This window comes from Mauremys reevesii, linkage group 3 (assembly GCF_016161935.1).
Source record: "Mauremys reevesii isolate NIE-2019 linkage group 3, ASM1616193v1, whole genome shotgun sequence".
NCBI classification, from domain to species: Eukaryota; Metazoa; Chordata; order Testudines; family Geoemydidae; genus Mauremys; species Mauremys reevesii.
In genome coordinates, this window is record NC_052625.1 from 54,620,255 (window position 1) to 54,634,521 (window position 14,267).

The 14,267-nt window shown below is 42.4% G+C and overlaps 1 protein-coding gene across 1 annotated transcript; it reads left to right on the forward strand.

Annotated features, from left to right (window-relative positions):
• Window positions 1-705: 705 nt before the first annotated feature.
• Window positions 706-13,213, forward strand: SRP9 (signal recognition particle 9). The gene is made up of 3 exons (XM_039533019.1): window positions 706-922; window positions 8,616-8,684; window positions 12,697-13,213. The coding sequence occupies exons 1-3, from the start codon at window positions 851-853 to the stop codon at window positions 12,814-12,816; spliced, it is 261 nt and encodes an 86-aa protein (XP_039388953.1). The 5' UTR covers window positions 706-850; the 3' UTR covers window positions 12,817-13,213.
• The last annotated feature ends 1,054 nt before the right edge of the window (window positions 13,214-14,267 follow it).

Below are 14,267 nucleotides of genomic sequence, written 5' to 3' on the forward strand. Positions count from 1 at the left end.
AATCATGATCCAAGCATCCCCCCCAAAAACAAAACTTGGTCTGTTTCCTGAGCCCACAGGCTCCAGTCGCTTCACATGTTCAAGATTTTTTCCTGCAGGAAGGAGGGCAGAAAACACGGTTTGATGTGAACTAGAACAGATGCTCACGCAGTCTCCTGACCCTAGCAGCCGGGCGGCCACAGAGGCATCCACACGGCAAAGCTCCCCAGGGAGGTGCGAGGGCGGCAGCCGGGAGCCGCAAGGGCAGGGGCGCAAAGCCACGCGCCCCGGCCTGAGCCCCAACCCCGCGGCAGACCCGTGCTCTGCCACTCACCGGGCTGCATACAGCAGCCTCGAGGCCGGGCTGAGGGATACCGACCTGAGCCCCCCCGCGCGGCATCCGACCGGAGACTAGAACCAGCGACCTCGGGAACCGCCTTCACGCCTCAGGCTTACAGTTATCGGCATAACAGCGCCCGTCCTGATTGGGCGGCGCAGTAGCCAATGAATGCGCTTGCCGTCCCTTCCCCCCCCCCCGCTGGCGGCAAGGCGGGAGGGGCGCTTTGGGAGGAGGAGGCTGCTGCCCGGGTAGTTCTGTCCCGCCACGCCTGCAAGTGGCGCTGTGACACGTAGAGCACCTACTCTCCGCAAGCCGGATAGACCCTCCCCGTTCTCGCACTTCCGCCATCAGGGGCGGGGACCGCTCAATAATGCGCTTTGCGATTGGACAGTCTGTTCTTGCCACCCATTAGAGAGGCGCGATACAGCGCTTCACCCCGCCCCCCAGCGCCATCTTGCTGCGTGTGCGCTAGGGAGGGAGTGCTGAGCTGTAAGAGTGACTCCGAGCCGGCCCGGAGGAGCTGTTCCCGCCATGCCGCACTACCAGACCTGGGAGGAGTTCACCCGTGCCGCCGAAAAGCTCTACCTCGCCGACCCCATGAAGGTGCGGAGGGCGGCCGCAGAGCGCCTAGGGGGTGGTCCCGGTCCGCTTTAGAGACCGGCTGGTGCGAGCGAGGCCCCCGCCTTGCGGGTCCGGGACGAGCGAGCGAGCTCCCCTAGAAGTGGCCGGAGGCTGGGCTGACTGGGAGCCCAGCGATTCCGGAGACATCGTTCGGGTGACCGAGCAGAGCAGAGCCCGGGGTCTCACAACAGAATTGTCTGCCTCAGGTGGCGTGGCAGGAATAGCCCACCCCCGGGGTAGCCTGGCACCCGTGTGGTGGCGTGGCAGGAATAGCCCACCCCCGGGGTAGCCTGGCACCCGTGTGGTGGCGTGGCAGGAATAGCCCACCCCCGGGGTAGCCTGGCACCCGTGTGGTGGCGTGGCAGGAATAGCCCACCCCCGGGGTAGCCTGGCACCCGTGTGGTGGCGTGGCAGGAATAGCCCACCCCCGGGGTAGCCTGGCACCCGTGTGGTGGCGTGGCAGGAATAGCCCACCCCCGGGGTAGCCTGGCACCCGTGTAGTGTCCATGAGACGTGAATCTGCCCGGGGCGCTGATATGCCGCGAAGCCATCGATGCAGTCTGCTCTTTGCGCTTCATACTGGTTCTTCTGGTCTGTCTTATTCCTCCAAACGCACTAACTCTTAAAGCCCTAGGTCTGATGTGTCGGCCTCCCTCCCACTCTGAGGGGAGGCGGAATTGGTTCTTCCGATATTGGAGTCGCCAGTCTTGTTTCTGTTGAGCGCACAGTGCTTCATAACCATGACTCGCTCCTATCTCACTATCTGGAAGGTTTTTTTTGTTTCATAATAGTCTTAATGCACTTGTCTTAGTTTTACTCCATTACTTCTAGTTATACTACCTTAGACTTAACACTGGTAAGGGAGAAATTATTTGTACTTCCAAATACTCTTGAATGATTATCATGAACCACTGTACCACTTATATCCTTTAATGGGGCTGTTCATAGGCAGACCTCAATGACTTCAGTGGGGTTTCATGTCGGTCCAGTGGGCTGCCTATATGGAGGATATGGGCATTAATGATCACTCTGTCAAGCAGTATATATTTATCTCTTAGTCTTTCAATATTGTGACATATATCCTAATATTCAGAGAACTTTATCTTATTGCAAAATCTAATTTTGCAACAAACTGCTAAATGAAATGGTAAAGAATTATTTATTAACTAAAACTTACCTTGGTAAACACTTTTATTGTAGCAACACATTTAATCCATCTGATGCCAAAATGGGTCATATAGCATATTGGCCCTCTTAAATGTTGTAGCTGTAGTCATATTTGATGTTTTGGTAACTGGTCTGACAGCTGTATTTGAACATAGCATGTTCAGGATCAGTGACACACTATTTATGTGTTAAAGCTTTAAACACAATGTATGTATTGTTACTTTTGTTAGAAGCTTGAGTGAATTTCAATATGGCCGCTCAATCTTTTGGCCTGTTTGTTCCTTTACAGTAATGCCGAGCATGCCATTATTGTGTGCAGTATAACTCAAGTTATGTAACTTCAGGAAAATGAAGTGACTTCAGGAAGGATTACTAAACTCAACAGTTTCCTAGTCAACACCTGCTGTTAAAGTAGTGTGGGTCTCCCACAAGTAATTATTGGAATAATTCTTTCTAGTGATCTTTGCTCACTACAGCTTGAGCAGGGTTGAGAATCTTTCTCTCTTTCTTGAAAAGAGAAATTAATGTTGAGGTCCGATATCTGTGTATCTACTTTTTTGCATTTGAAATCTGGCATTAATACTTCAAAAAGGAAATGATTACATTAAATTTCTTGCTATTGCCTTCTAGGAATAGGATGTTTTTATTTTCTTGAGATAAGGTTGATGATGTTGCAATACAGTAGCTAAGTTTTTTTATAGCAGCTGTTGTATAGGCAAGTCTTGTGCAATATTATAAACAGTTCAATAGCTCCATTTTCCATTGAAGTTTTCCATTTCATTTTTACATTGGCTGCATTACATCAAATCAATCTATAGTTGTCTGTCACATGACAATGACACTGCACCAGCATCAAATGGAGTTTTGACTAGGTGATTGTAGAGCAGAGTGGAATCTATGTACTGTTACTACTGTTTGTTTATAAGGAAAGTGTTTCTCCATTTGGGTTACATGGAAATCTTAGTGGGAATGTCCACCTACAGTGACACTATAACTGACAAAATGCAGCATTAACCGTTTTAACATTGACTGACAATGTCAGTCTGACCTGAGTTTTGCTGGTGACTGTTACGTTTTATCTAGTGTGCCCCAAGAAGGGAGGCAAAGCGTGCAGTGCTGTTTCTGCCATTTCCCTTGTACTTGCTAATTTAGAGCTTGGAAAAATTAACTTGAAACCTGTTAGCCATAGCGAACAATATATATGCTGCCTTGCTCCTGTGGCTGTGGCCTCCAAAGCCACAAACCCTGATGTGTATATTACAGCTTGTTACATTTAAATTTGCAACATATATTTAACTGCCCTTGCTTTTGTCATACTTTGACATCATTCCAAGCTTTTTTCCTTGTTGTTCCTTTGTTTGTTTTTGCTCTTCCTGATCTTTTCCTATATTGTGTTTTCCCTTCTCCATATTTTCTCCTTTCTTCTGTCACATCTTACTCTTTCCTTGTATATACATGCACCGCAGTACTCTTCCACTCATCCAAACAATACATTTGTCCCTATCCCTAAACACCTGGATTGTAATTTTGCTGGACGCCAGTCTGGAGGACTGAAGCCTAGCTATACCCTGGTGACAATGGGGTTGGGGAGGAAAAGGGCTACTGTCCAGGAACATATTCTCACCAGTAACTGCACACTGCACCATAGTATCTCTAGCTCAGGAACCAATCCATGCAACAAACCTCGATGCCAACTCTGCCCACATATCTACACCAGCGACACCATCACAGGACCTAACCAGATCAGCCACACCATCACTGGTTCATTCACCTGCACGTCCACCAATGTAATATACGCCATCATATGCCAGCAATGCCCCTCTGCTATGTACATCGGCCAAACTGGACAGTCTCTAAGGAAAAGGATAAATGGACACAAATCAGATATTAGGAATGGCAATATACAAAAACCTGTAGGAGAACACTTCAACCTCCCTGGCCACACAATAGCAGATCTTAAGGTGGCCATCCTACAGCAAAAAACTTCAGGACCAGACTTCAAAGAGAAACTGCTGAGCTTCAGTTCATCTGCAAATTTGATACCATCAGCTCAGGATTAATCAAAGACTGTGAATGGCTTGCGAGCTACAGAACCAGTTTCTCCTCCCTTGGTTTTCACACCTCTACTGCTAGAACAAGGCCTCATCCTCCCTGATTGAACTAACCTCGTTATCTCTAGCTTGCTTCTTGCTTACATATATATACCTGCCCCTGGAAATTTCCACTACTTGCATCCGAAGAAGTGGGTATTCACCCACAAAAGCTCATGCTGCAAAACATCTGTTAGTCTATAAGGTGCCACAGGATTCTTTGCTGCTTTTACAGATCCAGACTAACACGGCTACCCCTCTGATACTGTCCAGGAACAGTGCTCATGTGAAACTAAATTCCAGCACTTCTCCCACCCCCCAACCCCCACCCCGCCCAGCAGGAATTCAATAAATCTACTACATCCCCCTCTCTGGCCAAACCTGTTTGGGTTGCTGGAAAGGAGCATTCTTATGAGGCCTTTTCCTCTGCACCCCCATCCCCTCCAGAGCTGTCTTTCACTGTGAAAGTGGGTAGGATCTGTCCTACTCTACCCCTTCTTCAGTCTCTTTGCTTATGTAGTGGAGGCATTATCTCTCTTACCTGCTTCCTCAGTTTTTTAGCTCCCAGGGGCAGGTCAGACCACTACTTTGCTTCTTGTCAAGTATCTGCTTGACTCCTCTCTGGTGTCTGCCTCTGCTCTGCTTTGCTGAGCTACAGCAGTATGAAATTGACCTGATACTTGTCAGTTTAACTGTTGTGAATAGGAATTGCAAAAGTGCTCAGTCTTAGCTTTCCCAAGGCAGCAGAGTGAAACTAGGAACAACACAAGGGGTATTGGAACTATTTTCTGCAGACATAGGAAAATAGCATTGCATTGTCTTGCATTTAGTTATAATTTGGAAAGTATCTAGAACTATAAGAATTAGAAATATAATTCTTTTTAAATGAAAGGTTAGAGTCTGTGGAAATTGATGGTACTTGTTATGGATGAGTGGATTTTTCAAGGTCTATGCCAGGGGTCAGCAACCTTTCAGAAGTGGTGTGCCGAGTCTTCATTTATTCACTCTGATTTAAGGTTTTGCGTGTCAGTCAGACATTTTAACGTTTTTAGACGGTCTCTTTCTATAAGTCTATAATATATAACTAAACAATTGTTGTATGTAAAGTAAATAAGGTTTTAAAAATGTTTAAGAAGCTTCATTTAAAATTAAATTAAAATGCAGAGCCCCCCGGACTGGTGGCCAGGACCTGGGCAGTGTGAGTGCCACTGAAAATCAGCTTGCATGCACACGTGCCATAGGTTGCCTGCCCCTGGTCTATGCTAATGTTCTTTGGAGAGGTGGTTCAATGGCAGGGAGGAAAGAAGGGAGTTACATTAAAGATTTTTTTTTTATCAGTTACCAATTAGTATAAAACATACAGTAAACAGTCATTTAAGATTTGATTTGGCAAATGCTGAGAGTGGTTTGTAGGAAACATTTCAAAAGTTATTATAGTGACCTATGTATGCAAAGAGATGGCAGCTTATTTAAATGTGTTGTGCATTTGCTTGCTTGGCAGTGTGGCTGTGTTGTAAAAAAGGAATTCAGTCCGATGGAGAATATGTTCGAGGGTTGGCTGGGATTAAATATTTTTGTCTTGTGGGTATACTAAACTGGAGCTATACGGGCCTTATTAGATTCCTTCTCTTGAAAAGAAAAGGCTAGTAATGGCTAGGTTCCATTATATGCAAATATCATCTTGCATAATATTGCATACTGGGTTAAACCTGTTTAAAGGATATCTTCATAAACAAGAAACTAACTGCCATGGGTACTTGGATTATACCCTTATTTTCCAACATTTCTTCAGCAATCATCTTGTGCCAGAACAAATAATTATCCAGTTTTTAAGATTATTTACAAAACTTACCGGACACCTACTGGCCATAGGCAGATGTGGAAGCTCATGGTGGAGGAGAGCCAGTGAGGTCCTAGTAAAAATCTGTTTATACTAGTACTTGTGAAGGAGAGGGTGCTGGGGTTCGTCTGAGATGCTGTTCCTGAACTTTGCTCAGGAGTCTTTCTGTCACTGACTAGTAAGTGTCCGTCTGATAAGTTTATTTGTAACTACCTTCCTACCCACCCAGCTGTCCTTTTGGCTTCTGAAAAGAAGCCGTTATCTTCTCCCATATATCCCAGAACCACCTGACTTCTGCAAGGATTAGGAGTTTTCACTGCTTTGCTATGTGGGGAGTGTCCTCCTTTGGCTGTTCTAATAATCTCTGCTATTCTACCCCTCCATCATCTCATCTAAGTAATCACATGGGACAAATCACAGTAGTATTGTAGTGCCTCAAAAGTATTTAGAAATTAAAAATAGGAACGTAGCTGTCATAGTTGAGGGAGAAGCAGCCTCTTGAGTAACTAAGGCCAGTCCTGTGAGGAGGAACTAAAATGACAGGGACCTTGAACTGCTTTTTGTATTTAATGGGGTGCCATTGCAGAGAGTGAAGCACCAGGGTTGCATGTTAATAATGACCAGATTGCTGAGTCCTGTACCATTTGGAACCTTTTCAAGGTGTATATGGCTTCATTTCTAGAAATGAGTTGAAATCAAACTTGGAGGTCACTAGTGCATGGATCACCATGGCCAGTTCTGCATTCAATAGGATGGAGTACAGTCTTCTGGCCAGATGTAGATGGAAGTGGACTTCTTTTGTCAAAATGGTGTTGGGGTATTGAATATATTGAGGAATCCAAAAGGATCCAAGGCTGCAGACAGACTTACTCAGAGGGCATATGCCCTCAATAGCTGGAGATATCATAGAGAAGGCAATTTCTTCAAAGTCTTCCCTCTTTTCCAAGAAGCAGCAGGGTGAAATTGAGAATTCTTTCTGGTTTCATTGCTGTCTGTAGGGTTCTGATTTTAGCAGATTTGAAACGGATAGCCTTATCAGTTTCTGCTTGGGAAAACTCTTAACAGCAGAGGCATTGGAATAATCTGCCGACAGACTCTCAAACTCAAATAACGTCATTGGTTGGTATTTGGAAAGTTTTCTCTACCACTGTGGCTAAAACCTTTTTAATATTAAGGTTTAGATACTGTAGAAATGAATAGCATAATGCTGAGCTGACTCCTTCCACATTTACCACAGCCAGTAGCAAAAGTGAATTTTTCAAGTCATTCCAATGTGAAAATCACTCTGAAGAGTTGAGTGAAACATTTTAAGTTAAGCATAGATTTCTTTAGTATATGTCCCCACTAACATGGCAGTGGGGAGAAAAGGGATGCCTCAATTTTATAGGAGACCACTTAAAATTATTTCCCCTTTATGAAGGCCGCCTTGTTCCCTGAAGATATCAAAGTGTATTGCAGATGCCATGGATTAAGTGGGTTGCAACAAGGACCATTTGATCTTAAAACTGGTGTAGAAAGTAGTTGACCGTACCAGTTTCTTATTACGCTACCTATCTAGTCTTCTTGACCTCAGGCCACTTGGAGACCTCAGAGTGGGGAGCCTGGCAGCTTTCCTTGTACGTTAGTGACAATGTATGAGACAAATCCTGACTTAGGGTAAAAAATTCTTCTTAAGCATGTGATGATCTTAGCATTTCTGGTCCCTTTTCCGAGCCAGTCCCATAATGACCTCCATCCAACAAACCAAATGGGTAACTGGGTAATTCCCGGTTGTAATTAATCCTCCCCCATCCTATCTATATCACTTTGGGGGGGGGAGGGGAATGTCTGCACAGCAAAACAAACAAACAAAAAAAACCCTGCGGCTAGCCTGTGCCAGCTGACTTGGGCTGTGGGGCTGTTGTGTAGGCGCTTGGGCTGGAGCCTGGGCTCTAGGATCCTGCAGGATGAGACAGTCCCGTAGCCCAGAAGTCTACACAGCAATGAAACAGCCTGAGCTGGCTGGCGCAGACTAGCCATGGATTTTGCTTTGCTGTGTAGATGTATCCTTGGTCTCAAAACTGTAACAATTCTTTTCCCCCATGGCCTCTTATGCCAGATCCAAAGCAATCCCCTGATCCAGTGTTGGACATCTGAGGAGTGGTGATGTGTAGAAAAAATTATTTCCCCCAGTCTGATTTGGATATAACCATGCTGATATTCTAATAATAGAACCTCAGTTATGAACACCAAAGTTATGAACTAACCCCTCAACCATGCAAATAAAAAGCAAGTACAGTACTGTGTTAAATGTAATCTACTAAAAAAAAAAGAATGGGGGGGAAGCAGCATGTGAGCAAACCCCACTTTTTGTTGAAATGAAAACTTTCCTGAGCATTGAGAAATCAAACAGTAAACATTTTGGTAATGTGTGTGTGCTAAGTGAAATGGATCATGAATTGACATGTAGTTTCCTTGACCAAACTGAATGAAATGTAAAATAACACTTTTAAATATTAAGTTGGTCTATGCTAGAAAATCTTTGTGTGATGTGAAAAACTTGTCTATCAGTAATTCCTAAAATGTTTTCTCATTTCAGGTGCGTGTGGTTCTTAAATACCGACACTGTGATGGGAATCTGTGTATCAAAGTAACAGATGATGTAGTTGTAAGTAAAGAATGTTGACACTGGAGCTTGATTCTGCAAGCTTGCATTTTAAGACAGGCTATCATTTAATTTGATTGAGACTAAAAATTGCTATTGAGAACTTTATATACAGATGGTTCTGTAAGCTGTCTAACTTTCTCAAACCACCAAGCTTCTTGTACTTGGAGTGTGTGTTTTGAGAGCCTCTGATGCTAGCTTGGTACCCCATTCTGCACCCATTGAGTCTGAGACAAAGTTCCTAATGATTTCAAAGGGCATAGGATTGGGCCCTTATTTAACTTTAAGGGCACTTACTGGGTTTCTTTTGAGGGGATATAACTGAAAATGCTGCTATTCTTATTTTGCTTATATAAGTCTTGCAGTTAAAGGTAACTCCTTTTTGTTTTTCTCATTACCACACAAACTAAAGAACCACTACCAGATTGAGGGGAAATGAATAAGGTTAGGCCTACACTAGAAAAGGTTTGCTGGTATAGCTGTTCTGGCAAACCCTCCTAGTGTAGAGACCTCTTAAACCACCATAAAAGGGCTTTTGGCAGTATAACTTACACTGGTTTGTGTAAAATAAGCTCTTCTGGCAAAAGCACTTTTATGGTGTTATAACTCCATCTGCACTAGGACTTTTGCCAGCATAGAAATGTTACGCACCCCCAAAAAAAGATCCCACACTCCTTCCAGATGTTATATTGGCAAAAAATTTCTAGCGTTGAACTGTCCTGAAAGTCTAAAATTTTTAAATATTGTACACATTTGTTTGTTGGCATAAAATGTAAATAAGGTAGACTTTCAGAGGAGTATGTTTTATAACACAATCAAGAAACCTCACAGAAGTGAGGAAAAGACAAACTTCAAACAGCAAACACATACAAAATTCTAGACATGGAGCCTCTCACCCAACACCCTACCAGCCCCACCCCCAGAAGCTTGGAGAAATTATCCAGGTATCTGGCTACTCCACTTTTTCATAGGGGTCTCCATGAATGCAGTATTGCCAACTCTCATAATTTTATCATGACTCTTGTGATTTTGGGGGTGTTTTAACTTGTCTGAAAACATGATGAAAGGCTGCCAACTCACAACATTTCTCATATTCAAAGTGGCCCCATCTCCTGCTACTGTCAATGGGGCTGAAGCTAGCAAGATAGATGGTAGGGAGATGGCAGCCCATCTGCATGTGGAAAAGCTGCTGTTAATAAAGTTGGCTGCCACTTCCCACTGTTTTCAGTTTAAACTACATCTGTGCCTACAGCTAAAATGGCTGTCACTCTGGTTTAGGGGCTAGACAGGACACAGGGATTGAGGAGCAGCAGACACTAAAAGGTGGATGGAAAGAATGAGGGGCAGTAGGAGCTGGACTCAAGAGTTGCAGGGGATATTACGGAGGTCTGGAGCAATGGGAGGCAGGGGAGAAGTTTCGGGGTAGGAATTGTTGTCCAGTCTCAGGCTGTTCTCTAAGGAGGGGTCAATAGTTCTTTCAAATTTAAGCCTACTTCTGTTATCCAAATGTCCTGTATAACCCCAATATATCAGACTGAATTCAAAAGTTGATGTTAGAACCTGCATCTTTTATGACCATACCATATGACCAGATATGTGTTCAGTGGCATCTCTTGGGAGTATTTCTCACACATTTTTGTAACCTTTCCTCCCCTGAATTAGAATACAGCAGGGTTTTTTAAAAGGCTTTAGTATTTAGTGCCTCCTTTAGCTGACTTCTGTCCAAACACACTGGAGGGATATTTAGGAAAGGGCGGGTTGTACGAGCAAGAGGAAAGGGCAACACACAGAACAATAAAGAAGGGAGAACAGGACATGTGTAACAGTCCAATAGTACATATTGCTAGTAGTTTGCCTTTTAAGATCCTATTTCTTCAGGGATGAGGCAAACTCTTACCAGATTCTTCCTAGAAGAGTTGGTCTGTGTCAGAGTCCAGACTGTGGAGGAGAAATAGTCAGGCATCTGTGGATGGCTAATTACAGTACAAGGGATGGGCTCTGAAGGCCAGAGGGATGTTGAATTAGGGGCATTGTTAATTGAAAAGACAGATTTGTTAGGAGAAATCCTACAAAGTAGGAAACTTGGGGTAAGTGGATCCCGAGCTTACATGTAGTTTAAAACAGCCCCTTTTTACTCTCATCTGCTTGTCACCAAGTCAGTGTAGTTAACTTTACTGACAAAGGCAAGTTTTACTGCTGTGGGCTCTGCAGAGGCAGTATACCTGTGGAAAGACTGAACTAGGTTCTGTACTGCATGCCTCAGTTTAAAGAAATTTTAATGTGAACTTAATGCGGGTAAAGCTGCTGTATTGACAGCCCTGGAGACTGAAGCTTTCTATTTTTATTCCTTTGCTAAATCAATCTGGACAGCTGGGTTGTTGCTGTATTCATGCTATACAGGCAGAGGGAACTAATCATTCTTGACAGAAATGCTGGCTGTATTCCAAGTCACCTGCTGTTTCAGCTGGTATCCCCAAATCCATGAGCTGCCTCTTAGGCAAACAAAAGCATTTGTGGCCTCCAGCTGCAGTAAATTTAAAATTCCAGTTTGCCATGTATCTGTACTAGTGTCTAGTATGTAATCATGATCAGACAGTGGCATCCTACTTCTGTCCTTAATTTGCAATGGGGAGGAAACCTCACATGAAGAGAACTTCTCCTTATCTTAATCAACAAGGTGGTTCTCTGATTCTTCAAGACTTATCAGGAGGTATTTCCCTATAGAGTATAGAGACAATGCACTAACTCCAAAGACGACAAATCTTCTTGACTTTTATTCACTTCTAAGCAATGCTTAATCTAGCACTGCTAGTGACAAAATAAGTATATCCCTAAAAGTATGAAGATCTAATCTGGGGAAACCCAAGGAAACAATTTCAGGTTCAAAAAAATCTGCTTTGGTGATTACAGAACACAAAAGGAAAGAATCTGTTTCATATGTTACCACAATAATTTCTTCCATCACAGGGCAGCTTTTGGCCTGCTGCTGAGATTTTTTTATTTATTTATTTTATTGAGAACTCCTCTCATTATGAAAAGAGACCTTAGCCTTTGCAGGAAAATTTAGGCAAAAGAGAATCCATATAAACCCCCTTTAGTTTTAAAATACACCATTTCTCTGTATCAAACCTCAGTCTTTTGTATCCTGCTTAAATTTTTCATTGAACAGTTAGACTGTAGTTCAAGAGGTTTTGTGCTAACCAACTAGTCTGTGGTTCTTTGTAGAAGATACTTGACAGCACAGTAGTGCTTGTATAATTGTAAGACAAGTTAGACTGAGGGAAGAAAGCTTGTTAAACTTTATCTGACCGCTAGAATATTCACACTTCAAATAGAATGTAAACCTCTATAGCACATTGCTAAAGGGGAAAGACAAAACTATTTATTCATCTGAGTTTTGAGTGGATGTAAACTACAACTGTTTAACATTATCTGTTAAACATGGTGCTCTAAGGAATGTCAATACTAAAAAGATGTTTAGTAGGCATATATTAATTTATTCCAGATTGTTTTCTTTAAATGTTACACAGATTATAACTTTAGAATTTATCTGTATACAACATTGAATACAATGCACTGTGTTCAGTGCTAGCCTTATGGCACCCAAGATTTTGCAAGTTACAGTGAGGCTTTATAACAGTAGAGTTCTATGTGCAAACTGTATGCTTGGTAACTTTCCAAACAGAAAACAGTCCCTGGCATTAAGAGTTTGCAGTGTTAACATAGACATATTATATGGGGGACCCAAAGGAAGATAATTTTTTTTATATTATATATATGATTTATTTTATATATATATTGTTGTAATAAGAGTTGGAAGTTTAAGGGTAGTTTATGTTGCCTCTTCAAGTGTGGAACACAGTACAGATGGCACTGATCAGAGTCCTTGAAGTCTTTCACTTTGTAGTGTAAGCTTTCTGGTGTCCGAAATATGTGAAATTAATATTGAAACTATAAATCACAGATTTAAATAGCTTGAAATAAAACCTGACATTCAGTAACTTTCTTTTGACAGTGTCTGCTATATAGAACAGACCAGGCTCAAGATGTAAAGAAGATTGAGAAATTCCACAGTCAGCTAATGCGACTCATGGTAGCTAAGGAATCCCGCAGTGCTGCCATGGAAACGGACTGAATTGCTGAAAATAAAATGAAAGCTCCAGTCATATTTCATGGAAGAAAATACCACTTGGATTTGAGCAAACATTGGGACAGGAGATGTTTTATGTAACAAAGTGGACTATGAAAAGTCTGAAGCACTTTTTGCCCTACCCTAGACACCACTTCAGATAACTAGGAAAATAAATGCTTTCAGTTGAAAGCCTCTATTTATTTTTGAAAATTAAGCAAGAAAAATATATCCTCCATGGAAAACATTCTTACAAGTTTTGCTTAACATACTTTAACCTGTAAATATTTTCTTTTGTAAATCTACAGTACTCTAATTTGAAAGTGAAAGGAAAAAAGTGTATCCCTCTGGAAAGTGAGAGCATGTCTTCATGTAGATTAAATTGATCTTATTTGCATTCATATACCTGTGCTGGTGTATTTTCACAAATGAGAAAATATATATTAATCTAACCAACTAATACTATAACACTGTAAAACTGGATCTACTAACCCTATACATCTAATGACATGTTCTAACAGAATTTAGAAATAGAATAGACATCTTCTAAATTAAAATTGCCAAAAATTATGTATAATGCTGTGCAACTAGCAAGATATTCTGTAAAAGGTTACTAGCTTTTAATATTATGGCCACAAGTTGTGTAACACTTCTAAAAGCCTGTGCATAATAGTTCTACAGAACACATTCTAGATTGCTGGTTCAAATACAAAGTTGTCATTAATCAGGTCATCACCATCTGAAAACTGTTCAGTAGCCTATGTGAAGTTGGAAGGTCCCAATCCAGTTATCAGGCAGGTGTTCATATAAAAAGAATCAAGGTAATATTTAGAAGTAATTGGCAGAGAGGATGAATTTCCCTCTCGCTGGTAGAGGTTTGACTTCCAGGGCAGAGTTGAGGCACGCTAGAAAGGGCACTGTGGAAGCTTGCATATGTAATGCCCAGGATGTGACCTGTTCTGTGGATAAATTATTTCAGTGTCCAAGTCTTAGTAACTCACTAATTTACATTCACTTTAATAATAAAAAAAGGTAGACTGTTACAACTTGCATTCACAAATGCTAACATGTTTACCAAACTTGTACCTTAAACATCAAAGCAAAAGAATGTTGTACTGGTGACCCCTTTCACATAGCAAGCCTCTGAGTGTGACACCCCTCCCCCCCTTAAATATATTTTAAAAAGTGTTTTTAATTTATAACACCATTATAAATGCTGGAGGCAAAGCAGCGTTTGGGGTGGAGGCTGACGGCTCGCAACCCCCTGAAGGGTCCCGACCCCCAGTTTGACTACATCAGGGGGTCTCAGTCTTGACACGCATATGGCTTAGGAACCAGTGCTTCTTATTGCTACCTTTGTTTAATGGTAGAGGACTCTATTTACTCTTCTCTTGAAAGGTTCCTGCTTGAAGACCCAAATGTTGGAGTTGGACACTTGCTTTGAATAGATACTGTAT

Bases quoted from the DNA above. Each gene is read 5' to 3' on its own strand.
- SRP9 (XM_039533019.1), top strand. From the start codon at position 851: ATGCCGCACTACCAGACCTGGGAGGAGTTCACCCGTGCCGCCGAAAAG. The intron at 923-8,615 runs GTGCGGAGGGCG...TTCTCATTTCAG, and splicing joins ACCTCGCCGACCCCATGAAG to GTGCGTGTGGTTCTTAAATA. The intron at 8,685-12,696 runs GTAAGTAAAGAA...TTCTTTTGACAG, and splicing joins AAGTAACAGATGATGTAGTT to TGTCTGCTATATAGAACAGA.